The 26146-nt window shown below is 49.6% G+C and overlaps 3 protein-coding genes across 5 annotated transcripts in view; all 3 read right to left on the bottom strand.

Annotated features, from left to right (window-relative positions):
• Positions 1 to 7795, bottom strand: part of Pbx4 (PBX homeobox 4) — a 34952-nt gene extending 27157 nt beyond the window's left edge. Inside the window, exon 1 of the mRNA XM_046437265.2 lies at positions 7631 to 7795. Coding sequence (XP_046293221.1) covers positions 7631 to 7782 — 152 coding nt within the window. The 5' untranslated portion in view covers positions 7783 to 7795. The remainder of the gene's footprint in view (positions 1 to 7630) is intronic.
• A 3151-nt stretch (positions 7796 to 10946) lies between these two features.
• Positions 10947 to 14900, bottom strand: Lpar2 (lysophosphatidic acid receptor 2). Of its 2 annotated transcripts, none has more exons than XM_046436995.2 (3): positions 13981 to 14900; positions 12491 to 13232; positions 10947 to 11825 (listed from the first exon to the last, which is right to left on the bottom strand). In XM_046436995.2, exons 2-3 carry the CDS (start codon positions 13230 to 13232, stop codon positions 11512 to 11514), a joined length of 1056 nt encoding a protein of 351 aa, XP_046292951.1. In that variant the 5' UTR covers positions 13981 to 14900; the 3' UTR covers positions 10947 to 11511. The 2 variants fall into 2 exon arrangements, with proteins under 2 accessions (XP_046292951.1, XP_046292952.1); XM_046436996.2 differs by having other exon boundaries at positions 13991 to 14900.
• A 130-nt stretch (positions 14901 to 15030) lies between these two features.
• Positions 15031 to 25100, bottom strand: Gmip (GEM interacting protein). 2 transcript variants are annotated; one of them, XM_046436992.2, is made up of 21 exons: positions 24975 to 25100; positions 23984 to 24068; positions 23466 to 23541; positions 23320 to 23377; positions 22874 to 22999; positions 22723 to 22787; positions 22525 to 22632; positions 21870 to 21950; positions 21608 to 21778; positions 21369 to 21506; positions 20859 to 21055; positions 20431 to 20537; positions 20107 to 20196; positions 19674 to 19751; positions 19447 to 19601; positions 19063 to 19251; positions 18837 to 18974; positions 18541 to 18737; positions 17848 to 18235; positions 15948 to 16014; positions 15031 to 15817 (listed from the first exon to the last, which is right to left on the bottom strand). In XM_046436992.2, the coding sequence occupies exons 1-21, from the start codon at positions 24991 to 24993 to the stop codon at positions 15450 to 15452; spliced, it is 2901 nt and encodes a 966-aa protein (XP_046292948.1). In that variant the 5' UTR covers positions 24994 to 25100; the 3' UTR covers positions 15031 to 15449. The 2 variants fall into 2 exon arrangements, with proteins under 2 accessions (XP_046292948.1, XP_046292949.1); XM_046436993.2 differs by having other exon boundaries at positions 20107 to 20187.
• Positions 25101 to 26146: the final 1046 nt, after the last annotated feature.

The raw sequence follows: 26146 nt of genomic DNA, 5'->3' as shown, positions 1-26146 counted from the left end.
GAGAGAGAGAGAGAGAAAGAGAGAGAGATACTGCAGGCCAGGCACATGCAGGCCAGGCACAGTGGTGCATGACTACAATCCCAGCTACTCAGGAATCTGAGGCAGGAGAATCAGACAGGGAAATTTAGTGAGACCCTATATCAAAATAAAAAATAAAAAAGGGGGCGGGGATGTAGTTCAATGGAAAAAGTGCCCATGGGTTCAATACCCAGGACTATCACTGAAAAAAAGATACTGAATGTGTAGCTCAGTGGTAGAACACTTGCCTAGCAAGTGGCAGGCCCTGAGTCAATCCCCAACTCTGTTCAACAACAATGACAAAAAAAAAAAAAAAAACTACTGCCCACGGCTGAATGGATAATACAACTGAAAATCAATAATTTCATAATGGAAATCAGATGTGATTAACATCATGAAGAAGGTCAAACACTACCATAGTACCCTATGCTGCTATGAGTCTTCTGATTTTTCAAGGGCCTTCCAAATTTACCATGCACCCTGTGGGATGCTTTTCAAAAGGCTAGAGGTGGGGTACAGAATGAAGATCCATGTCTCTGAACTCCAAATATGAGAATGTGGGGAATGAGATTTGACCTTCTGTAAATCTAAACGTAAGTGTTAGTTTTTCTGATGCAGTATTCAGCAGTCGACCACCGAGGATACTGAGCCTAAAATGATAGGCTCAAGCCACAGAAGCAGTATTGCCATTAATTAAAATGGACTCCAGTTGGAGTTTCTTCTTCCCACCTATAAATTTCATTCTAACAAGAAGAGGAAAGAGAGTGAAGTTGGCTATTCTGCTTCCCTAAAGCAGACTCTAGGACTATTTTTCATCAATTTTCTACTTATAAAACATCTTACTTTAAATACAGTATAAAGAAAATTTTAATGCATGCAAAATAATTTCACAGTGTTTCTACAATTTATGATGAAAAGAAAAATGCCTAAATTTTGAACTTGTTCTTGGCCTAGAGTCGACTGAGGAGCTGACTGCAATGCTTAAACAAAGTGTTACTGACCAGTGAGTCCAGAAGGTTATCAAGGGGATGAAATCACCTACTTGGTGGACATACCCTAAGGTAACCACCAATGAGTCAGACCGTTATATAATGCTATTTCCTTAAGTTCAGGCAGAACCTGTGATTCACAATGTAGCAAAGGTGATGGTATAGTCTCTCCTGTGGTTATGTGACATTACCTATGACTTCAAACCTTAGCTGACTGAAAAGTCACCTGCTAGCCTTGAAGCCATGTGCCACGTAGTGAGGGCTGGTGGTAGGGAAACTCTGATGGCCTCTAGAAGCTAATAGCAGCCCACAGCTGACAGCCAGGAATTATACAAGGACTCCAGTCCTCCAACTGGAAGGAACTGAATTCTGTCAACAACCACATGAGATTGGAAAAGGACCCTGAAATCTGAACAGGAATACAGCCTGCCTTCTGAGACGCCGGGAAGAGGACCCAGCTAAGCTGTGCCCAGATTCCTCACCTAAGGAAATGTTGAGATCATAAGTGTGTGTTATTTTAAGCCCCTAGTTTACGGTAATTTGTTACATAGCAATAGACAGCTATTACCACTTAAGTGATTATAAATCAATGAATGGAGACTAGGAGAAAAAGAGTGCTGATAGTGGCCCTGCTAACAAATATATAAACATACTCTATTAAATCCATGCATCAGGATTAAATCAATAGTAACAATAAGGGCCGGGGGTGGGGCTCAACGGTAGCACTTGCCTAGCACAGGCATCACCCTGAGTTCAATCCCCAGCATCACACACACACACACACACACACACACACACACACACAAAATTTCAATCAATGACCAATAAAAAATGTGGAGAAAATTGTTTCTTTTAAAAAAATTCAATCAATGAGAAATAATAAATCATTTAAATAAATAGATTTTTGAGGATGCTTCTAAATTAACAAAACAACCAAATTAAAAGGAAAAAAACCCCAAGACTTCTGTGAAAATCCTTTTATAATCAATCCTAAAATTTTGCAGCTGAAATATTGAGAATCACACAGAATAATGCCAGAAAATGAAAGTAATGAACTGTATTTCTGCTAGTCTAATTTAATGGATATTAATGAGACAAACAATATTGAGCAACTACTATATTCTGGTCACTGTTCAGGAACAAGAAACCCAGAAATGAATAGAACATAATCCACATTCTGTAGTCTACTAACAATATGTTATAGCTTCTAATTTAGGCTATAATTTCTGAGCAGTTCCAAGCAATTATGAAGCAACTTGTTTTACTTAGCAAGGTATAATTTTAGTTTAATTTTTTTAAACTTTTTTTTTAGTTTTAGATGGACACAATACCTTTATTTAGTTTTTTTTTTTTTTGTGTGTGTGTGTGGTGCTGGAGATTGAACCCAATGCCTCACATGTGCTAGGCAAGCGCTCAATGCTCTACCATTAAGCCACAACCCCAGCCCACAGGTATAATTTTAAATTACATAGGCATATGAGATATATTCAGGGATCTTGTCTCTGTAGAACAGTATATTTCTTGAAAAAAATTTCCCTGACATCAATGATCTAACACCTGAACCAAAGATAGAATCAAACCTCTATAATTACGCTCATTTCTAGAAAGGTTATTTTTATTATAAAGAACCTAATAACATTATGCATCTCTTTTACAAAACAAAAATTAGAAGACATGTTCTCTACCCTTAAGAAATAAAACCTTGCTGGGAGAAGTGGTGCACATTTGTAATCCCAAAAGTTTGGGAGGCTGAGGCAGGAGGATCACAGTTTCAAAGCCAGCCTGAGCAACTTAGCAATGTCCTAAGAAACTTAGTGAGATCCTGTTCAAAATTTTGAAAAATAGGGCTAGGGTTGTAGCTTAGTGGTAGAGCCCTTGCCTAGCATATATGAGGCACTGGGTTTGATCCTCAGCACCACATAAAAATAAATAAATAAAATAAAGGTATTATGTTCATTTACAACTAAAAAAAATGTTTACAAATTTTAAAAATAAGTTTTAAAAGGGCTGGGGATGCTGGGGATATAGCTCAGTTGGTAGAGTGCTTGCCTGCATACACAGGCCCTGGGTTCAATCCCCAGCATCAAAACAAAAACAAACAAACAAAAAGGGCTAGGGATGTGGTTTATTGATTAAGTGACCCTGGGTTCAATCCCTGATACAAAAGAAAAAAAAATAGAGAAATGAAGAAATAAAACCTTGATAGAAGGGCTGGGGATATAACTCAGTTGGTAGAGTGCTTTCCTTGCATGCACAAGGCCCTGGGTTCGATTCCCAGCACCAAAAATAAATAAATAAATAAATAAATAAAAATAATAACAACAAAAAACCTTGATATAAAGCCTAGATAGTCACAGAGGGCCCTAAACTTCAGGAAGGAATATAGCTCAGGAGGCAGATGCCCAGTTCTTTTTTTTTTTTTAAAAATGTACAAAGAGCTGCTTTAATTCAAGAAAAATTCAAGAAAACAATGAAAATCACAGGTGGATGGGGCCAAGAGGAGAGCCAGTACCCTGAGAAGGAGTGCGACCCAGCTGTGTTCTAACTCCACGCAGACTTAGGACTCCAGCCTCCTCTGTTTAGGGGATTGTGTGGACAGAAGGCCAGTGCCCTGCACAGGCCCCCTGCAGCACAGAAGCAACTGTTCCCAGAGACCTGGGATGGGTGCTGCTCTTCACTTGACACCCTTCACTTTCCACATACCTGGACTTCTAGAGCATATTTCTTCTACACCTGGTTAGTTTTATGGGGATGGACCAGGGACTTATGCATGCTCTGCAAGCACTCTGCCATGAGCTGCTACCCCAGTGCTCCTCTGTAACTTTTTTAAAAAGAAATATGATGCCAGGCACAGTGGCCCACACCTATAATCCCAGTGGCTTGGAGGCTGAGATAGAAGGTCACAAATTCAAAGCCAGCCTCAGCAATGAGATGCCCTGTTCTTGATAATAGTGAAATTGGGAAGGATCAATGTGTAATAAATGCCATAAATCAACTGCAGTGGTCACTTTAAAAACAAACCCACAAAGAAAGAAAGAAAGACAGCAAACAAAGACTGAGAACATGTAGGGATTCTCAAATTCAACCATTGGCGTTATTTTAGTAATTTAAGCAAAATGAAGCTTTGGACCAGGAGCTAGATTTGGAACCAAGAAAGAAGAAAAATTGTTTAACATGACACAAGAAAAAATCTGCAGGACTGGAAAAAAAAAAAAAAACCAGCATCTTTCAGACAGAACAAACATAAGTCTGTAAAAATCTCACTACAATGTCATTTCCTAATTTGTCCATTGACGGGTCCAACTAACACAACTATATTTCTTATCAAAACTACAACCTTAAGTGTTTCTGCACCATGTTTTAGCCAGAAAATCAAGAAGTTGTGCTCCATTTGTGTACACTATGTCAAAATGCATTCTACTCTCAGGTATGACCAATTAGAACAAATAAAAACAAACAAACAAACCACAACTTCTTGTCTACTGAACAGAAATATGAAATGGCATTTCATGGCCTGCCTCAAAAACACCCTCTCCAACCCCTTAGTAGAGTGTTTGAGGCTCTACCCCAGTTCTCTCTGACTCTCCTTCCTCTGGGCTTAGGGAAATCCTCTTTTTGCAAGGTCCAGGACCAGAATGGGTTGCCCTATCACAATTTCCTTATGTAAAATGGCACAGTATTTGCATATACCTTTATGTATCCTCCCATATATTCTAAATCATCTCAAGATTATTTATAACACCTAATACAGTATAAATGTCATATGTTCAGATGCAACTTTTTCAATATATTTTTCAACATATTTTCAATCTGAGGTTGGTTAGATCTGTGGATGCAGAATCCTTGGGTACAGAGAGCTTGAATACCGTGAGGAAGAGATTCCAGCCAGCTGTGTTTTTTTCACATTGGAGTAAGTGACTCATCTAAGGACTAAAGATTGTTGTTGGGACTTGGGTGACCCTCAGAAACTGTAGAGTTTGTCTACAAGCTAGGTTCAATGAAGTGAGGAATCTGAATCTTTTGAAATGTCAAAATAAAAGCTCCAGGGGTCTTTCTACTTCAGAAAGAAGCCAGGAATGAGCAAACAGCTAAGTAACAACTATATTATCAAGTAAAGCATGAATAATACTCTCCTCCCCCATTTAATTTCTTAGCCTTAAAAAAACAAACAAGCTGGGGACAGTGTGCATGCCTGTAATTCCAGCTACTTAAGGGGCTGAGGCTAGAGGATCACAAGTTCAAGGACAGCCTAAGGAACTTTATGAGATCCTGTCTAGGGGGAAAAAAAGGTCTAGAAGATATTTCAAGGTGTTCCTGGCTTCAATCCCTCATGCTGCAAACAAACAAACAAACAATAACAACAAAAAACTGCCTTCTAAAACAGCAAAGAAGAGACTACATTTCCTTCTAAAGACTCTCTAGGCAGACTAGAATCTCAAGAGATTACTGCAAGGAAAATACAGCAGCCTTGGGGCTGTGCTGGGTCCACAGATGCCTGAGAAAGCCTAAGGAAGATCACACCTGGGCAGAGCTCTCCCCTCATGCAGCTCCCCTCCCAGACTGGAAGGAGCATAAGCAGCTCCCAGGAAACCAGTGTTGCTTTTGTGGTAACAGTTCCTAGGGGTGAAGAGCATATATCTCCCCAGCTCCTTCTAATCCTTCCAGAATCTCTTCAGTGCCATGACACTTTACTGCTAGGTGCATAATAACCCTGGGAATAAAAGGGAAAAAGTACAACAAAGCCTAAGCTTTGTTAGGTCATCACAGTAAGGTACTCTCTTCTGGCTTAGCCTGTGAATTACCTCTAAACTGTGCACTCCTGTTATGACAAGTCTATCATATACCTTATTTCTGAATTTACTCCAAGAGGAGTTAGTGCAACTCCGGCTCTTTAGTCTTCTGAGGCTTGTACCCGCTACTTTTCTGCAAAGAACATCTTAGCCATCTTGGTTTTTCTAGCAACCTGGCAGTGCTCCAAAAAGTAGAATGAACATAGTTGGAGGGTGGGAGTACTCCTAACTTTGCAGATAGAGGCTACAAAACTGCAGAGTCAACATTCCACAAGAGGAAAAGAAAAGAAAGTTTGAAAAACAAATGCATGGCTGGGCATGGTGGCACGTTACCTGTAATCCCAGCAATTCAGGAGGCTGAGGCAAGAAGATTGCGAGTTCAAAACCCACCTCCGCAACTCAGCAAGACCCTGTCTCAAAATAAAATATTAAAAAAAGAGACACTGGGTTCAATCCCTGGTACTAAAACAACAACAAAACCCAAAAGCATGTTGCATCTTTTTCTTTGCCTCATTCTTCCTGAAGCTGTTGGATTTTTTGTTTTTGTATTACTATTATTATTATTTTTTTTTACAGTGCTGGGAATGGAACCCATGGCCTTGCATATCCCTCTACTACTGTGCTACACCTTCCAGCCCTTTGGGCTGCTGTTTACCTGGCTTTATAATCCATCTTTATGAATGACTTTGGTGGCTGTACAGTCCGCCCTACAGATCCTAGTTCCATCCCTAAGGAACAACCTTCACCCCAAAACAGGCCCCTTAGAATACAGCCTCATCTTCCAAAATGACTTCAGTCCTTTCTTATTTTCTAATAATTCCAGCAAGCCCCAAACATAGTGAACTATCTTGTGAAGCTGACTTCACCAATTCTGTCTGACAAGTGGTGGATGGAGGTAAATGGGCAGGTGGTCTTAAAACTTGCTTTGATTTTTCCCATTGCAACTGGAATAAAATCCAAAGTCCTTACTGAGACTTGTAGGCTCTAGCTGTAATCAGGTTCCAGCCTTTTTCCAAACTCAACTCTTTCCCTGGCTCTCCTTGACCAGGAACTTTCTCTCCCTGGATCCAGGACCTCTGAAGGTTCCATCCCTTCTCCAGGCCTGCCTTCTCCATCTGGCATCCCACAATATGCCTTCCTTTCCTTACAGCTTTACCGAATACATACTTTTTTATACTTACTTTCTCTCCCCCAAACCATGAACTTGAAAGCAAAGATTATGTCAGCATCTGGTTTAGTGACCTGCACTTAGTAAATGTCCAATAAATATTTGCCAAATTCATTAAAAAAAAAAAAAAGGCGGGGTCCTCCATCTCCACCCATCTCCCTCACAAATCCTTCTCCCTAAAGCTCTGAATGGTTCCCACACAAATTCACCCCAGTTTAACTTCAGTCTTCTACACAGACATTCTGAACCCCTTTCTCCACCATTATCTGCCCTCCAAATTTGCCATCCTGTTAAATCCCACCAACCGATCCATTTAGACGTTCGTTCGCCCTTCAGCAATCGCGAGTGTACCCATCTCTCAGCCCTTCCCTCCCTCCAGTAACCCCTAAACTCTCTTTCACTATACACATCCCTCTCGCTCCAGGACCCAGCTCCTTAAACCCTTCACCCTCTGCTTAGTCCCATAAGGCCCGTCCAACCCATTCCATTTTATTCCCCTACACCCCTCGTCCTTGGAAACCTTCAGGCCTTCTCAAGCCCCCATATTTGTCTGCACTTCCTCCGCACCCAGATGTTCGTCCCAGTCCCCTTCTCGCCCTAGCTGCCCCAGTCCTCCTCCTCGGCCCGCCCCCTTCAGTGGCCCCCGACAAGCCCGCAAGGAGCACCTGGCCTGCGCCTCGTCCAGGCTCTGGTCAGTGATGGCCATGATCTGCTGCAGGACGTCGCTCGTGTCAGGGCCTGGCGGAGGCCCGGGAGGCGGGTGGCGCGGGGCAGGTGGTGGCTGCGCGGGGCTAGGCGAGCGCAGCGGGGCGTCCATGGGCGGCGCGGCCAGGCGGGAGCTGAGGCGGAGCCGCCGGGCCTGGAGCGCTCGCGCGGGCGGCGCAGCCAACCGCCGCTGCCTATGGACTCCGCCCCCTTTGCTGGCAGCCAACCACATGCCGCTGCGCACCTTGAAGACACGCCTCCACGTCGCCGTCAACCAACCAGGCTCCGTGCACCGCCCCCGGGACACGCCCCGAACTGACCCACGCCAACCGCTCAAGACGAGCTTGGGTGTGGCGGAGGCACTTCTCACTCTCACCCTTTTCCAATCTGAGTTAGTGCAACTCCGGCTCCTTTAGGCTTCTGAGGCTTGCACCCCCTACTTCTCCGCAGTACATGCATTCTTCTCAGAGTCCCCGCTTCTCCACCGAGGGCCCTCAGGGCCCCCACTTATCAAGGATCCCGTTCCTCCAGACTACCCCGCAAAGCCTCAGAACTCTTCTCCTGAGACCCCACTCCTCAGAGACCCCCCACATCTTCTTAAAGCTCCCACTTCCTTAAAGTCCCCAGTTCCTTTTCAGGCCCCCACACTCTTCCTCCAAGTCACTTCCTTCTTAGAACCCCCCACACCTTTAAGAGCCTCAACGACACACCCCAAATCCATGACCCCTGCTGGGTTCCCTTTTTTCTCCCCTCAGTCTCAGTCCCATCAGGTGAGTCACTAGGGTTTCTGGCCCTTCCACTGGAGCCTTTTATGTCCCTTTCACCTGGCAGAGGGACCCAGGTGTGTGTGTGTGTGGTCAGCCAGGTCAGAAGTGAGTGCTTTTCTCCACTACAGAATTAATTTATTCATTTTCCAACATACAGCTTATGAGTGACCTTGCCTGTTTTTTTTCTTCAGAAGAATTGTTTTTATTATTTATTTTGGTGTATCTATTTATGGGATACATTGATCATATATTTATAAACTAAAAAGTTATTTCCCAAGTATTGGAAAATAAAGAGAAGCCTCCCTATCACCAACTGTTCAATGATTATCCTTGTCATTTAGAATCATGCTAACTCCCTAGCCATATCCTTTCCACATAACCTTACCTGTTTATTCATTCTTTGTCTACAGCATTCTGGGCCTGGAAAGTGCTAGCACATGGTTACTGGATGATGATATGCTGAGTGCCTACCTCACGGCTGCACTCCAAATTGAAGAGAATCATTACAGGTCTTTGTTTCTAGCCTTTAGAAAAGGATTCTCAAGTGAGGAAAAAGGAACAGTGTGGATGTGAACACCTTCTCTAAATTCATTCCCAGTTTGATCTGAGGACAGACTTCAAATGCAGGCTCAGTAGAGTCCTCAGCCTTGATGGGAAACCTCAGGACCAGGGGCCATCTTCTTCCCATTGTTGCTGGAGAGGAAATTCAAACATCATGTGATGTGACTGGATTGCAAGACACTCCACAGGGGATGGAAATGAGTCATATTGGCTTGGTGTAAGAACAACAAGGAAAGCGTGCGACTAAGGAAACCCAACGCTTGGCCCCAATAACAGGAGGTAATAGAACACATGGAGGCCACATAGTGGTGCCCCATACAAAAGGTCACTCTCTGATGCAAAACTACACAGGAAGCCTGATAAGTAGTGGCCTTCAGAGAACATTGGGGCAGGGGCATTGAAAGCTTCAGGGACTAACAGAAATAAAACCTGATGCCACCTGGCAGAGAAGAGAAACCAAGAAGGAAAAGCTGATGGCACAAAGTCCTAAAGGAAAACTTGGAAGATCCTGACTAAAAAGTAGCCAGAGCATGAAAGAGCCGATTTTGGAGGTCATCAGGTGTGCTCAGCCTGTAGGAATTGGTTGGCTGTCTCAGTACCCAAAGTAATGTGTCTGTCCATTAGACCTGGAGCTTCATGGAGGCAGGGTCTGCATCTTATATCTGGATGAGTGCCTGGGTAGTCACCTCTGGAGACTGAGGCCCTAAGAGCTGTGATATCTACTTGAACCCTTGAGAAGAACCAAGTATCTTGGTTTATTCTTGGTTCTTCACAGAAAAGGGGATAAGTTCTCCCAGTGGGAAACCTAGATCCATTTAATGTAGAAGGACCTAGATGTTTTTGGCTCACCTGAAATAGATGCTTTAATGGTTTAAGACTTTGGCTCCTCACCAGGCATGGTGGCACATGCCTATAATCCCAGCTGAGGCAGGAGGAGCACGTGTTCCAAGCCAGCCAGGACAACTTAGGAAGACCTGCCTCAAAAAAAAAAATGGTGGGGGATGTGGCTCAGTTGCAGTATACTTGCCTCCCATGCACCAGGCCCTGGGTTCCATCCCTAGTACTCAGACAAGAAGAAAAGAATTTGGCCTCTGATGAGAGCTGGATTCAAAGTCCTGCTGTTATTCGGCATGTGAATCTGAAGTAGGAATATAACCCTGTCTCCTCACTGGTGAGGTAGGAACAATCCAGTTCTAGGCTCATTGTGCCTGGCAGGGTGCCTTTCTGGACACTGAGATGGGGCTCAACATGGGCACGGTACATCCGAGGACTTGGGTCTGTGAGTGAGAGGGGGAGTGTCTAGCTGAGTTTTGACTAATTCCAGGCTTTGTGGGAATCTGAAGCCCTTTCTCCAGGATCCCTCTAGTCTCTTGATGCAGTTCTCTGCCTTATCCAAACTGTGTAACCATGGGCCAGATCTCAACCTCTCTGAACTACTGTCCTCACATGAAAATAAGTGTAACTCATGAACTACAAGATGCAGGTGATGGTTAAACAATGCACCTAAAGTGCTTGTAAATGTGCCAGACACAGCAAAGGAGCTTGAAAAATGGCAACTCTCCAATTCTGCATCCTGCTGAGTGGAACTCACTAGGTTAAATGTAGGTGGTGAGACAGGTGAGGAGAAGGAGACAGCTGTACATGTGATCTTCAACAATCTGGACTCATAAAAAGGATAGGTGGCAGCAAGAGGACTCACATAGACCACAGACCACCCCAGGCTCCAGAAGACGAACACAGGGAGGGGGACAGATAGAAAAAACAATAGCACACTAGGAAACAGAAGCAAGACTGGAACAAGAGAGGCAGAATAACAGCTAGCCAGAAACCGAAGAGGAAAGAGAACAGGGCTGAGGAGATGCCATGTTGCCTAATAGGCTTGAGACTTGATACACAATTTCGGGACACAGGAACAGACCGATTGAGTTGGTGACAAAAATGCTTTGGAGACCTTAGAGTGGAATGGTTTACTCCCTGATTCATGTCCTCCCTGTAGATCCTGGATCCCCTCAATACTAATGGAGATAGGCCAGCCTCTGCAAAGGTCCACAAGCCTTTCCCAGTTTATGCTCAGCACCCCTCAGGCTGTGCTGCTAAAAATTAGCCTCAGAAAGATATTGTGTCCACAGTCCATCCCTGTTATCCTGTCACACTGGGCAGCATGACCTTGGAGGGCGTTCATCTCTTCTACTTTTCCCACTCACAGCACCATATAGGAGAAACCAGTCCATAGGGTTTACCAGGAATGTGCATAAAAGTACAAAAATGTTCTGTTAAAAAATGCTAAAACCTGAGATGATTGAAGAGCCAGATTCCCAGACACCATCTGAGTCCTCCCAGGTGCTTGGAGATGTCCCCAATTCCCAGTACCCTGGAGCATGCAGAGTTGTGTGCCTGGGGAGTGCTGCTGTGCTATGCCAGACCATGGGTCTGTCTTTTAAGTCTGTCCTGCTGGTTGGGACAAGCCAGGTGTATCCATGAGTTGTCAAAGAGCTGCATCCTGTCCAAGGTAGCTAAAGAGTGGAGTCCATCAGAGAGTGACCATTCTCAGGAAGCATGATGCGGGTGCTGGCACCTGTCCGGGCAGATGATGTATAGTGGGCAGACTTGTGGGAGGACCGGCGAAGGCACATACAGCAGAGGAGGCGACGGAAGGTGCGGCGCATCTCAGCATCTCGGCATGAGTATACTGCGGCATTGACCAGTGAATTGGACTCAGCCAAGAGCAGGAAATACTTCTCCACAGCCAGGACATTGCAGGACTTGCAGTCCAGACCATCCAGGAGCAGCACCACCTGGCCGGGTGTCCAGCAGACCACAAATGCCCCTGCAGGATGGAAGCCAAAGTGAGCAAAGCAAGGTGTCAGGAGGCCTGACACTCAGGGCTAGGTCAGTCCCCAGAGCTCAGGCCATAACTGTGCAGTATGTGCTCCAAGAGCTGCCTGTCTTGCTGGCTTGGCAGTGCGGCAGACAAAAATGCTAAGAGGGGATACCTTTCTCTGATTTGTCTGCCTGAAGGGATGCCTTTCCAAGGTAGTCAGGCCCCTGGAGGCTTCTGTATGGAGATTTGTTCAATGAGAGAAAGAAGGTTACTGTGGCTGGATGGGTAGGGTGGGGGATAACTGGAAAGAGTTGATCTTTGTTCAGGGGTGGTAGAGTATATCATCACCCAGTTCCTTCTATATACAATTGTCCTGCTAAGAACTCTTAGGGGCTTCACATGGAACTCAGAACAAAATCTGGCCCTGTTTGGGATCTTCAAGGCCTTCCTGATCTTCCCTTTCCTTGCAGGCTAACCACATGGACTCTGGTCTGGTCTTGCCCTCGGGTTTGTACTTTCTGTTTTCTCTCTTGGAACTCGAAGAACATCCCCCACCCAAACTATGCCCTACCATCAATTCAATCAGGTCACCTATTCAAGTCATTGTTTTGCAGGAAACAATGGTTAGGTTAGGTCCCAGTGGCCCAGGGCAGGTTGAGTGTCTCACTCACCAAGGATGATGACAACAGTCTTGACCAGGCTGAGTGTGGTCTCTCGGTAACGGGGGTGGCAGCTGACATGCTCCGCCATGCGCTGCACTCGCCTACGCACGTAGAAGAAAATGCGGGTGTAGACAGCTACCATGAGCAGGAAGACAAGCAGGCTGGATAGGGCCCACACAGCTAGGTAGGAGCGGCTGAGCAGGGGAGCCATGCGTGAACAGCGGTCCAGGGCACACAGGCAGTGCCAGGAGTGGGCAGGCAGCAGCCCTAGGCCCAGTGCGGCAACCCACACAACCACAATGAGCATGACAACCCGGCCACGCGGCAGGCGGCTGTGCAGCTGCACAGCCATCACACTGCGGTGCCGCTCCACGGCAATGGCCAACAGTGTGGCCACTGATGCTGTCAGGCTTGTGTCCAGCAGGCCTTGTCGCAGGAACCAGCCCTTGAGCGAGAGCCGGGCCGTGCGTGGGCCCGTGTGGAACATGAGGAAGAGGTAAGCCACACCAGCAAACAGGTCTGCTGCAGCCAGGTTGCCAAGCAGGTAGTAAATGGGCTGGTGGAAGCGGCGGTTGGAGGCAATGGCTGCAATAACCAGCAAGTTAGTCAGTAGCACCAGCACACTGACAGTCAGCCCCAGTGCCACCACCACCACATCCTTGGGCCGCCAATAAGAGCTGAGCTCTTTGCCACTGTTGTTGTAGAAAAAGCCGATGGTCTCATTGTAGTAGCACTGGCCCATGGTGACCATCTGGGGGCACAGAAAGAGAGGTATCAGTGCAAGTGGCCCTTATAGGAAGGACACAAGAGCAGGTGGCAGCTAGTCACCAACAGGACAGCAAGGGCTGCAATCTTTGATGCCTCTGAGCAAATCGCCTGTGGTGGGGATTAAAGTGGCCTAGAAAAAGCAAGCACCGTAGGGTGGGAGTGGGGGAGTGAGTTATATCTACTAATAAAACCTACTAATACAGACTTATTAAAAAAGCAACGGCTTGTTTTGTTTTTTAACCTTAAGAACCAAACAAAACTCAACTACATTCAATTCCGTTCCAAGAGCCACCAATCTATGACCTAGTAGAGGAGTAGGGGTTGAGGGGGAGGGGAAGTTAGGGCAGGACAAAAGAGGCGTGAGCTGACCAGGGAAGGTCAATTTGGCGCCGGGGTCAATGCACCGAGCACAGACCAAGGGTGAGGTCACTTGCTGAGACCCTGCGGGTGGTGCCGAGATATGGAGGAGACTGACTGGGCATATCAGAACAGGTAGGGAGGCCGCTCCAGAAGTTGGGCGGCAGGATTCGCGCGCGAGAGCTCCCAAAGCAGGCGGGGCATCGGCCCTTCCGGGTGAGATGAAGGACCCTGGCGGTCTCCGGGACAAAGAGGGCGGTCAAAGAAGCCGCAGTGCGCGGGGCCTCCAGGTGCCCCCAGGCTGAAGCAGAGAAGGGGGCGTGCCTCGCCCTTCCCCGAACCTGCACCCGCCCAGAGCCCGCCGTTGCTCTTACCTGGACCTACCTCCCTTCAAGCTGCAGACGGGGCGGGCTCCTGGGGGATCGCAGCGGGCCTGAAGTCCATGGCCCCGCAACCGCGGCGGGAGCGGAGGAGCTTTCGGGTGTGCAGGAGCCCGCGAGCAAGAAGGCGCGAGAGGAGGGGTTCAGCCGCCCCGCCCCCGCCTCCACCCAGGCCGTGGTGCCCCGCCCCTGCCACCTGGGGGAGCCCTACCGCGCCCCCGCCACCTGGGGAAGCTCCGCCTCAGCGACCGCGTCGGAAGTGGGGTCGCCCGGAACTGCAGTCCCGCCGTTTCCTCCTCGCTTTGCAGCCCAGTGGTCGCCCCTCTTTAGTTCCGGCTCGGGACTCCCACCCCAGTCCCTGCACACCTCACGCGCCCGCAGTTTCGAGTCTTCAGGGATGACTCACTTGGCTGCCGGATAATTCCTTCCGTGACCCTACACTGCTCGGGCGCAGCTGAGGGTGGCCTCTAGCTCCGATTCACTGCTCCAGACCCCCAACCCACTCAGTCCCACCCCGCCCTATCCCTGGTGCCCAATCGTCCTCCGAGTTACAAGCCACGCCCTGATCCGACTTGGCTCCCACCGCGGGGACCCCAGCCCAGCTTCTGCTTCCCTCAGTTCACAACTACCGCAGCGGCCTCCCTTGCCCCAGAAACCTTTCTGTCCCACTCAAATTTCTTGCAATGTCTTCTCTGCGCCCCCTGCACTGCCCAGTCCTGTGGCTTCCTCCCCCGCTTCTGCGCGGCGGCCCGGGGCTCCCACACTCCGGAGCACACAGCCGCATTGTCCCGGTTATCTGCGCTTTGGTTATATTTGTTTGATTATGCAGGACCAGATCCGGGACAAAGGAGCTCTGGGAGGGCCAGGCGGTGTGACTCAGCTGGGTGTCCAGGTCCAACCCTTAATTGCCTGTAGGTTTTGAAGGGTGTTTGAGCATGAAGAAAAGGGGGCTTTGGTTTCCCTGATAGGTAAAAATGGGGCCCAGGGGTGCTGCTCTTGCTGGCCTCTTCCCTGTCACTATCCCTGGGCAAAGACAGACATAAAGAATATATAGGGCGGTTTATTTAGAGGCCATCTGATCCCAGGCTGCAGGCACCACCAGGATGTGGGGTCTGGGTTGCCCATCTCCTCCAAGAATGGAATACTTGGAATCTGAGGAGCCAGGTGGGAAAGGAGGAGTGATCACAACCAAAGTAATAAAACACACCCCTATCCCTGAGGTCAAAGTCTAAGGCAGACCCCAAGGATCTCATGACCTTGTATTGACCCTGAGTATTGACCCTGAGTGACCTATGAACTTGAGAGGCCCTGATGCTTGAAACCACCTGTGTCTGGTGGGAAATTCCTGGGACATTGCCCCCAAAGTGTTTTAGGCCTCCCTAGGCCGTGTAGTCTTTCCTTATAGGTGGGGAGAAGTAAGGAAATATGGGTCCATCTTCTTTGTCCTGGGCTCCTTAGGATGGTCAGAGATGGTCCTCGGTTTCCTCAGGCTGGAGGTCTGGGCAGCAGGTCCTAGGCACAGCCTCACTGTCCAGCTTAGAGAGTAAGCGGGCAGTCTCCTGGGTGATCTCAAAATGCTTAGGCAGTGGGGTGCGTCGCAGGGGGCTGTTGTCAGGGGAGGCAGCAGAAGGGCCTGGCCCCCGCCCCCTCAGACTCCCTCTGTGCATTGAGATAGAGGCCTCCTCACACAGCTTGGAAGCCACCATGGCCAAACTGGACAGTTGATGAGTAACAGGCCGCACACCTCCCCGCGGATACTTCACTGGCTGGCGGCTGAAATGGCCGCGGGACTGTGTTCCTAGGAGTGAGTCCTCAGGGCCTTGGCTGGACACTGTTGGGTGGGGTGGTCAATGCTTAGTATCCCCAAGTCCTCTGGATCCCCCCACCTCCCCATCTCTCAGCTAAGCCATCCCTCAGGAAGGGGCATCCCCAGAACTCCTAAGCTACTCTCCTATACTCACCTTCCCCTTCCCCATTTTTGGTATCTTCAGCCACTTCCTCTCTTTGGTCACTCTGCAGAGCTGGAATCTGCAGGGAGAAACCCAAGAATGTGACCCCAATGATAAAATTTCAGTTAAGATTCTTGTAGAGCCAGTGGTTTATTCCTGGCCATGCAAAATCTCCTGTGCAATTTGGGGGCAGACTATGTTCTTAAAAGTCTTCTGCTTGCCCCTCCTGCACAGAGTTCTGTGAAGGGGCAGTAACTTCCTTTTTCATCAGAGGGCCAGCCTAGGGAGAGGCCTAGCCAGCTCCAATTCAGACTGGGTGGTGCCTCTGAGCTACTGTCTCCATGCTAGGCTATTCTCTGCACTTTTACCCACCTTACCTCAGCTTTCTAGTTTCTCTGTATATCCTCACTGTTCTTTTGCCAAATAGTAATGATGACTTGAACTCTATGTGTTGAATACTGAGCACCTCACAAGCTATTCCATTTCTCATACCCACAATTCACAGCCTTTTCCTAGCTCTGCAGAAGGGGTCCTTAAGATGGTGGGTGTAGCAGGATCAGTGAAACAGGGGAGCCTCCTGGTAGCAGTCCTGAGCACAGGCTATGGGCACAGACTGTTGGAGTGGCTGTTGCTGCCATTTTCCTGATTCATAGCTGAGCTCTGCATTCTGGTGGGTGAGCCCCACTAGATTCTGACTGCCATGACTCCCCATCAGGGTCACTTAATTACTTAAATCCTTAGCTGTATCATCTTAGCAGTAAGTAGTTTTCACTAACAGTAATCTGCTTCTCAGAGCTGTGGCAAAGGCAACAGGAAGCTTATATAGTGCCCATGAATAGTAGGTATGGATTCAGTGGTAGTCCATGCTCCATGCATAGTAAGAGTGGCCCATACCCCATACATAGTAGGTGCATAATTAGTGGCAGGGGGCAGAGCCATTGGGGTCAATCCTTCTTTGGACTCACTTCCTACCACTTTCCCATTGCTCATTCATTACAAGGTAGGATTGTGCTCTGACCATACCAGGCAAACTCTACTTCACGGCCTCTGACTAGCTGTTCTCTTTGTCTGGGATATCCTTTCCCAGATTTACACCAGGCTCATTCCACCCTCATATCCTTTCAATTTTTGCTGAAATCTATCTGTTCCATAAAATCTGCCCATGTATTCTTATCTACTGCTATAAACTGCCCTCCATGCTGGCACAATGGCACATGCCTATAATCCCAGTGACTTGGGAGGCTGAGGCAGGAAGATCACAAATTCAGGGTCAGCTTAGGCAATTTGAAAAGACCCTGTCTCAAAAAACAGAGAGAACTGGGGATGTAGCTCAGTGGTAAAGTGCTCTTGGGTTCAATCCCCAGTACCCAAAACCAAACAAAACCCCTCAAACTGTTCTCCACTTATCAACCTGGTGTCTGTGGTGTCCCATTACTTGCTCTGTCCTTTCTTTCCTCCATAGTACTTGTCTCTGTCACCTTGTAACATCCTATATAACTGATTTTATATCATATTTGTTTATTGTTGGTCTTTTCCCACCCCACTAAAATGCAGATACCAAGAGGATGAGGTCTTAATTATTTAGCTTACTGATGTTTCTTAGAACAATGTTTGGCACAAAGTAAATGTTTGATAAATATTCTGTTGAATGAATAATCGCCCATGCTGTACCTTTACAGGGTGTCCCCTGTTGTTACAATCACAGGTCGAGGTTAGCAATCACACGTCAAGGGAAAGGGATCCATTATTACCCACCCTTTCATTCCTCACTATTCCTTCCAGAATGAGCACAGATTAAATAAGGAAGGGAGGAGAGAATGGAAGAAATTTTAAAGGTAAAAGAAGATAGAAAATGAGAGAATTAAACAGAGATAAGGCTCTCCCCGCATGTGTGGGTCCAATAGGCTCCTACCTTGGAGGATGTGGACTCAGAATGCTCCTCCTGGGCACTATGAGACTTAGAGTCTGGGTCAGGGTCCGAGGCTAGGGCTGGGGACTGTGACTCTGAGTCAAGGAATGGGACTGGAGGTTGGGGGCTGGTTGTAAGGGGCCCAGGGGCTGGGCTGGGGTCTTGGGGCAGTGGCTCTGTGGCCAGAGGGAGCTCGTCCATCCCGAAGATCTGCTCGTAGTGCACAATGAGGAACTCAACAAGCTGAGCCTGGTGTCCAGAGTCTAGCAGGCAGGTGACAGGGCTGGTACCAGCTGCCCACGGACCATCTGGTGGCCGCAGAAGCGTTGGCCCAAATACAATTCCCAAGTTGTTGGCAGACATCTTGTTTTCTTCAAACCGTGCAGCCACCCTGGCGATGGTATGAGGAGAAGGATCAGGGTATGAGGTGCAAGGTATCAGTTGAGGGTAAGGGTAAGACCTATAGGCCAGCCTATTGGTGACTTGCCCATGTCTCAGGTAATTGATCCTGGTCATTGAGACCAGCAGCCACATGTCCAGAGATGGGAGTCAGGTATCAGTACCCAAAGTTGTGAGTCATGTATTAAGGTTCAGACCTCAGAAAACATGTCAAAGATCAGAGGTCAGTATCAGGGGTTAGCAATCACATGTCGAGGGAAAGGGATCACAATTCAAGGCTCAGGGACCAATGCACACCTGAATAGATGGGCCACCAGGTGCCGAAGAGTGTTGTAGTTAGAGTCAGGCAGTTGTACCAAGAGAGTCTTCAGCGAGCAGATAACTTCAGGACTGGGGCTGGGGGTCCCAGGGTTGTCCCCAGAGTCTGCATGCAGGGTCTTAGCCAGAGAGATGAAGGCATCGTAGAAGTGGAAGGGGACCACAGGGTCGGTGAGCTGGAGGGAAAAGGGGCAGGGGTTCATGAGTATAGGTAGTCTGCCTAGGGTCCTCAGCCCCTGCCCATCCCCACCCTCCCAAGTTCCCTGAGTACCCACCTCCTGGAGAAACCGCTTAAGGACACTTGAGATGTCATGAGGTGAGTTTCCTGACAGTTCCACCAATGCTCGGCCATTCTCAAAGGCTTGGCACAGTCGCTCCACGCGAACCCGGGATCCGCTGACCCGGTAAATGCCCTATAGGGCATAAAAGACACCTGGCTTATGATCCAACCATCAATAGGGTAAAGTCATTTCTGGGGACAGTCTAGGGCCAAGGCAGCACCTGAACACTCAGGGCACGGTGTTCTATCTCAGCTGTGCATTTGGTGATCACAAAGGGAACCTCCTCTGGGAAGTCCCTGGGAAGCTGTAGAAAGTCGACCCCAAAGAGAGGTGTCCGGACTGGGAGCCGCTGGTGTCCGCAGAGGATCAGCAGGGTCTCCAGACATCGCTTATGACAGGTCAGGAAACACTGGGGAGAAAGTCACAGAGTGAGTGAGGTCATTGGGGGTGAGTGGGAAAAAAAGACAGTTGTAGGGATCCTCAGGGAATGGAGGGTATGTAGGAGATCATCAGATCAGGGTGGGTCCTGAGGGCAGGAAGGTTTTAGGGATCTTAGGTCATTAGGGGTCAACAGAGGTCATTGGATCATCAGTCCAGGACATACCTCTTCACACTCAGTCCCACTGACCATGAAGGCTTCACACTCTCGACATTTGGCTGGACCCCGCAGCCGCCGTAGCCTGTGGGTCTGAGCCGCAGTGGACAGCGTCCACTTCCTGAAAGGGCTGCCGAGCCCATTCTCCAGCCCATCTCCCACGTCTACAGGGAGACAGGGTCAGATTTGCCTGGTCCACTTCCCACCCTGCCCCACCCCATCTGCTTCAGTCTTACCAGGGTCTCGCTCCTCAAAGTCATCTGAAGATTCAGTGCCTGTGGATGAGACCTTCACCAGCCTCCGTGTACCAGGGCCTGGGGACAGATGGTTATAGAAGTTGGGAGTCACAGGGGTTATGGGAGATTCCAGGTTAAGGACACACAGTCTTGGTTTTCAGAACTTCCAGAACCTCCCACAGATGTTCTTGAGGAAAGGGCTCACAGGTCAGCAAGGAGTCAGAGAGGTCAAGGGTTAAGCATTAGAGAATGGGTCAGACATCTGTGGGGTATTTATAAGTCTGATGATCAAGAGAATAGTTTGAGGAAATAGGCCAGGGCTGTGGGATAGGTCAGAGGTCAAGGACGGGTTAGAGATTGGGTCTGAGGTTGGCCAGGGGCTGGAGTATGGCCATAGGTGGGGAGTGGGTCAGGATCAGGTCCTATTCCTCACCTGGGCTGGAAGTGGGAGAGTCCAAGGACCGAGACTCACTGCCGCCACCCACACTGTCCACATCACTGCCAGGAGTAGGACCTGGAGTCCCTAGGTGCAGACAGGTCAGTAAGGATGGCCCCTAGCCTGGCACCACTCTTTTTTTTTTTTTTTTTTTGAATTTTTTAATATTTATTTTTTAGTTTTCGGCGGACACAACATCTTTGTATGTATGTGGTGCTGAGGATCGAACCCGGGCCGCACGCATGCCAGGCGAGTGCGCTACGGCTTGAGCCACATCCCCAGCCCATGGCACCACTCTTACCTGACTCTCACTACACTCACCCTGCCAGCCTATGCCAGTGTCCTCCCAAGGGCCTTGCTCTGCGGAACTCTCGTCCAGCCTGGGAGGTGGGGGCCCAGAGAACTTCTTTCTTGAATCCAGAGGGGAGCTGAGACAAGAAGAGAGGAGTTTTAGGACTCCATCCCCAAGAAACTGGCCTGGTGTGACAGTACCCAGGCATCACTTCTAGGTTTGCAAGTCCTAATGCCCATGAGCCTCCTGCTTCCTTGAATGCAGTGGCCCCAAAGTCCTGGACCTTCCCTTACAGGGTCAATTCCTCCCTCCCACCTACAGCAAACAAAACCAAAAACAAAACCCAGAGACGTGAGTACTAAACTCCACTGAAGCTTCTAGTTCTCTGATCTTCAGTACTCTGTCCTTTAGTACTAAGAGCCCCCAGGATCACTCCCAACCCAGAACCAAGCCTCACCTGTTCACCATGGGTACAAACTCCTGGAAGGTGAAGGCCGGAGGTGGGGGCGGTGGATCCTCAGGCCGCAGTGCCCGCACAAACTCCTGGTAGCGCTGGCCAGGTTCGAAGGGCGCGCAACACTCAGCCAAGGCTGCGAATGCGCGAGGACCGCGTTCAGCCTGTGCTCTGCGCAGCCCAAAGAGGCCTAGGGTCACCTGTGGGGCGGAAACAGAGTAAAGAAGGGCGGGGCCTGGGTACCCTGGGGGAGGAGCCAGAGCCCCATTGGTAAGGGTTTGGGGGCGGGGCAGTAACAAGGCCGCAGTTTAGGGACTAGGGCTGTCATCTAGGCCAGGGACTTGGTTGAAGTAAAGGCTTCTTCAAGGTCTGGGGCCCAACCGCCTGGCAGGGAGATGGAGTCCTGGGGTCCCAGGAGTAACTCAGGGGCTGGGTGGAGGGGCACTCAGCTGGGGCACAAAGGGATAAGCGAGAGTGGCGAAGGGAAAGAGCTGCCAAGGGAAAGAGCCTCACCCTCCTCAGCACTTCATCCCCCTGCAACACCAACTTGCGCACGTGGGACACAATCCGATGCTTGGTGTTTTCCAGGTCCTGCTGGCGTGCGTTGGCTTCGCGGACGCAGGCCTGATAAAACACCTCAGCCTCCAGTGCCTGGGGAAACCGAGGCCGTGGGTGGCGACAAGAGAAACGTGTGGATGAGAGTGGAGAGTGGGGATCCTCAATGAAAGGGGGACACAGGACCGACTCCCCACCTTGGCCTGGGCCTCTTCTCGGGACCTCCGCCGCCGCTCCTGCTGCTTGCTGGTTCCAGGGGAGGCTTGAGGGGCATGGTCCTCAGGGGACCCCTGGGAGCGCGCCCAAAGTTCCTCACTGCGCTGCGTATACTGGAGCTGGGCCCGCCGCAATATCTGCACTGCCTCGTTCTGGAGGGTCATAGAGGGTGGGGTTTGGAGGGAAGTTAGTGACTGGCCTCTTATTCCTCCACTTGCCATCCCCCACCACTTGGCATCTCACCATCCGCTTCTGCTCCTTTATCCATTGCTCCTTGAACTCCTTCCGCCATTTCTCAATTTCAGTCCGTTTGGCAGCCAGTGGCTAGCAAGGGTGAGGGATAGTAATGCAGCCTCAGGACCACCCCAGAGGTGCCACTCACCAGTATTCTCCATTCCTTACACCTGCATGCCTTTTCTTCTGAACCTTTTCCTTTTTTTTAATTTTAATTTTTCTTTTTTTTGCAGTGCAGGGGATGGACCCAGGGCCTCCTGCATTGGCTCCTCCACTGAGCCACACCCCAAACACTGGATCCTTTTCTGAGTCTGTATGTGAGAGTCTTTTCACCCAGGCCTGCTCTCCCCTATCGGTGTGATCATGAGCAGAACTTCAGTGATCATCCCATCCTTTCTGCCTGGACCCAAACACACCAAGGTCATCTTCTGAGAATACTCAGCATTCATATGTCCTTCTTTATAAACATAAGCAGTTTTGCAACTGCACAGGAAGCCTGGTTTGAATCTCTGCTGGGTAACCTTGAGCAAGTTCCTGAGCATCCCTGGGCCTCAGCTTCCTCATCAGCATAATGGCAATGATGATGGTAGCAGTGACTTCCTCCCAAATTGTTGGGAATGGAGGGAATCTCACACAAAGGACATCAGAGTGCCCACCCCCTTACCTGGTAGTAATCTCTTTTCTGCTGGGCTACTGTCTCCAAGGCCAGGGTTCCCAGGTTGAGATCATGCTCCAGAAACAGAGTGTAGATATACTGCAGTGGCATGTGGCTCTGGGAGTAGGGTTAGGGGATGCTGAGGATCAGAGGACAGAGATGGGAAACCGGAAGGTTTGGGCTCTGGGGAAGTCTGCTCATGGTTACCTGCTGGTGGATGGACACCTTGCCAGCCTCAGCAATCTTCATGATGCTTTTAGCAAATTCCTGCTCTGTGGGGGAGTGGAGGGAGACATCAGAGTCCAGATGTCAGGGTCTAACTCCCTGAGGGCTGGGGTTGGGTAGAAGGGGCCCTCACCATAGCTGGCTCTCTTTTCAGTCCAGGCCAGCAGCTCCTTGGCATAGCGGCTCCACGTCTTGGCGTAATCCAGGGCTGCATCCACGCCCCCTTTGGTCCTTATGAGCCTCAAATCCAACTCCACCCCTGGGGCAGATGGGTGGAACCCTTAACTCTGAACACTGCCCTTCATTAGAAGTTTTCCCTGAGCCCTGGGACTAGTCCAGTAGCCCATGTCCTATACCCTCATGGCTCCAACTTCCCCATTTGGATCAGTGTTCTGATGGCAACTTTACAGATTCTCTACCCAGACTGGGGACTCCCTGAGGGCTGGGGCTTGGATCTGTTGTGTGCACTGCTGTGTTCCCTGAACCTGAACAATGCCTGACATGGAACAGAGTCAGTGCTGACTTATTGAAGAAAGAACTCCTTTCTGCCCCCATTATCCTGGCCTCAATGTCCCCTACCTGTGAGGGGCGCAAGACCCTCTGGGGAGGGGCCACTCCAACGGCTGGCTTCACTGGTCTGGTGGGGGGGGAGACAGCATTCAGGAGCAAGTAGGGCAGAGATTCTGGCTCAGGCCCCTCTTCCTTGTCCCCCATGTCCCACTTACCACAGTGGCTGTGGTGACCTTGTCAGGATCCAGGTCTTCTGAGATTACAGGGTCTCCAGACAACATCTCGAAGGTTCTGGGGGGGGAAGGGGGTCAGAGGCCACCTCTGTCCAGTCTGTCCTGCATGTATGTGTGGGGAGGTGCTGGGGACCCTAGGGCAGTTTGGGGGACAGTCCTGTGGCATCTCTTGTGTCTGGAAGGTCTAAGGATTTGGCAGAAGCCAGGTGAGGATTTTTCTTATTTTTATAGGGTTTGAAAGGCCCTATATAACTTTGGGGTTCATAGAGTACTATTATAGCAATCTCAGTTGTTTTAAAGGTTCACAAGAAGGATGTGTGGTGGGCTTAAGGCCACTTTGGGAATATATCTAAAACATCTGGGATCCTATCTTAGACTTTTGATATTATTAGATAAGTGGGTCCAGATGATGCAGATTCCAAATGGGGCTTAGGGGCACCTGCATGGTTGGAAGTTTTGGGGATCCTGGCAGGATTTGGGTGATCCAGGTTCAGACTCACACATTTCCCAGTGAGATCTCGAGATTATCCAGGCTGCGGAAGATGTCACTGTACCTCTTCCTGCTCTCAGGAGCTGGGGGGATCCCTGGGGGAGGGGAGTGTAATATATGGGCCAACCACTGCCTCCCTCCACCCACAACACCACAAGCCACAATCAGCACCCCAACCAATCTCATTTAGAGGGGTCGAGAGAGAGTGCAGGGGTGTGGGGAGAGTGGGATGCAGGGAGAGTGGGCTTAGGTGGGGCCAACTCAGGGCAGGCAGATGGACCCAAATACAACCACAGACAGCTGCTCAGAGGAGCAGAGACACCCACACAGGCGGGAACCCAGAAGCAAAACAACAAAACATTCCCCAGATGCAGCTACGTTATCCGGGAGGACAGAGATGGCTTGACAATGGAACCACATGGACCCCAGGCCAGACAGATGGAAATACACGTGGGACACACAGGCACAGAGCCTGCGGCATAAACACATGGACAGACTGAAACCACGAGGGACTTCAAGACTGAGTGACTCTCCACATACAAGAGACACAAAGACATCCGGAAACACAAGTCGGACCTTTTCCACATTTCTGCTGCCGCCCCCGCCCCCTCTTCTAGGGGCCTCAGATCAACACTGTCCGCTCCCTGGGGCTACGGAGGAGCCCTGTGGGGATCTTACTGCGTTGCCCTCTCCAACAGCGGTCGTGACACCCTGCCCCCATCACAAAAATCAGAAGCAGAAGCGGCCACTTCCCTTTCCTGGGCCCCCTCCCCCGCAGCGTCCTGGGTGAAGGCTCATTAGTGGATGTAGGCTAGTCAAGGGCTGGTGTTCCGAGCCCCTCCAGGTTGGGATCCCCACCATGAAGGATCCCTGCGATTTTTCAAATCAGGAACTCTTTTCCCGGCTCTCGAGACCAAGAGGGACAGACGGAGTTACTCAATCTAGAAACTGAGAGGGACATCATGGAAATCTACCCCATGCTCAGATTCAAGACCCCCTACCTGGCTCTGATGTATCCATAGTTAAGCCCAGGGATCGTTCAGCGGAGACCGGGCCAGCGACAGGGCTGCACGCCGGCGGGGGACCAGCCCCGATTTCCTGCCGCTGCCGGCGCCGCCCGGGTCCTGCCTCGCCCCGCCTCTCCGAAACCACGCCCACCAAAAAGACCACGCCCACGCGGCGGCCACACCCCCGAGGCCCCGAAGCCGGGGCTGCGGCCACTGCTCAAGCAACCTTAAGATCCCGTCTGGTCGGAGTCTCTCCGTTGACCATCCTGGGTTGCAACGCCCCAGATTAGGGCATCTAGGACTTCGTACAAGACTGGTCATTTTCTTAGATTTCTGTGCCAACCGAACGCCCACGAAGCCCCAACCCCAAGACCGTCGTTCTGGGGTGTCTGTCCCAGAAACTTCCACACCCTATGACCCAGTAACCTCCAAGCCCAGAGGTATCTCGGAAGCCACGCCCGCCGGATTCGGGCAATGGCGACTCCTGGTGGAGGCCTGACGTTCTGCATGATTTCGAAGTAGAATGTGCTGGGGTTCAGTCTCTGTGACCCCCGCTCCCCCGACCCACTCATGATCTTCAAAGTTGGATTAGGCTCTTGAGGCCCCCACAGTGTTGTCAGAGAGTGCCCCTCTCAGAGACGCGGGCACAGAGAGCCCCTGCTCTGGGATACCCAAGAATCATCCATCTCAGGGATTCGGCGATTTAGCAGCTCTAGTCAGGTAGCATCAGGTTCCCTCAAGCCCTGTCCAGAGAGTGCACTTCACTGCTGGTCTTGGCCCCCTCCCTCAGCCTCCAAGGGCTCCTGTTCCCAGGGTTTTCCTCATGCCACACTGCCTGATGAAGCTAGCCACGTGTGGGCGGGAGGTGATTGACTATAAGCAGCTTTGTCAGTTATGAAGACGAGTACACATCCAGCACTGTGGAATTTTTGGCTGGAAATAAAAAAACTTTAAAGTATGTGTGAAATTTTGCTTCCTAAAGTTGTTTGCTTTTGCAGAGGCAAATCTAAGTGGCTGTGATTCTAGGCTTATGCTACTTACTCCACAATTTATTTTTTATTTCTGTGGTACTGGGGAAGGGAACCTAGGGCCTCACACATGCTAGGCAAGTGCTGTACCATTACATCCCTAGCTCACTACTCTGTAATTATTGAGTTTCAGTATGT

Source organism: Marmota monax, unplaced genomic scaffold (assembly GCF_021218885.2).
Source record: "Marmota monax isolate L192 unplaced genomic scaffold, Marmota_monax_Labrador192_F-V1.1 WCK01_AAM20220418_F8-fsc00021, whole genome shotgun sequence".
In the NCBI taxonomy this organism is placed as follows: domain Eukaryota; kingdom Metazoa; phylum Chordata; class Mammalia; order Rodentia; family Sciuridae; genus Marmota; species Marmota monax.
Note: the sequence above shows the minus strand (reverse complement) of the source record. Positions and strands in the feature narration are given on the sequence as shown.

Coding starts and splice junctions, on each gene's coding strand:
- Lpar2 (XM_046436995.2), bottom strand. CDS start 13,232: ATGGTCACCATGGGCCAGTGCTACTACAATGAGACCATCGGCTTTTTC. Junction 11,826..12,490: donor GACTGTTGTCATCATCCTTG/GTGAGTGAGACA, acceptor TCCATCCTGCAG/GGGCATTTGTGGTCTGCTGG.
- Gmip (XM_046436992.2), bottom strand. Junction 21,056..21,368: donor GGGATGAAGTGCTGAGGAGG/GTGAGGCTCTTT, acceptor TCCGCCCCACAG/GTGACCCTAGGCCTCTTTGG. Junction 18,738..18,836: donor TTAAGCGGTTTCTCCAGGAG/GTGGGTACTCAG, acceptor TTTTCCCTCCAG/CTCACCGACCCTGTGGTCCC.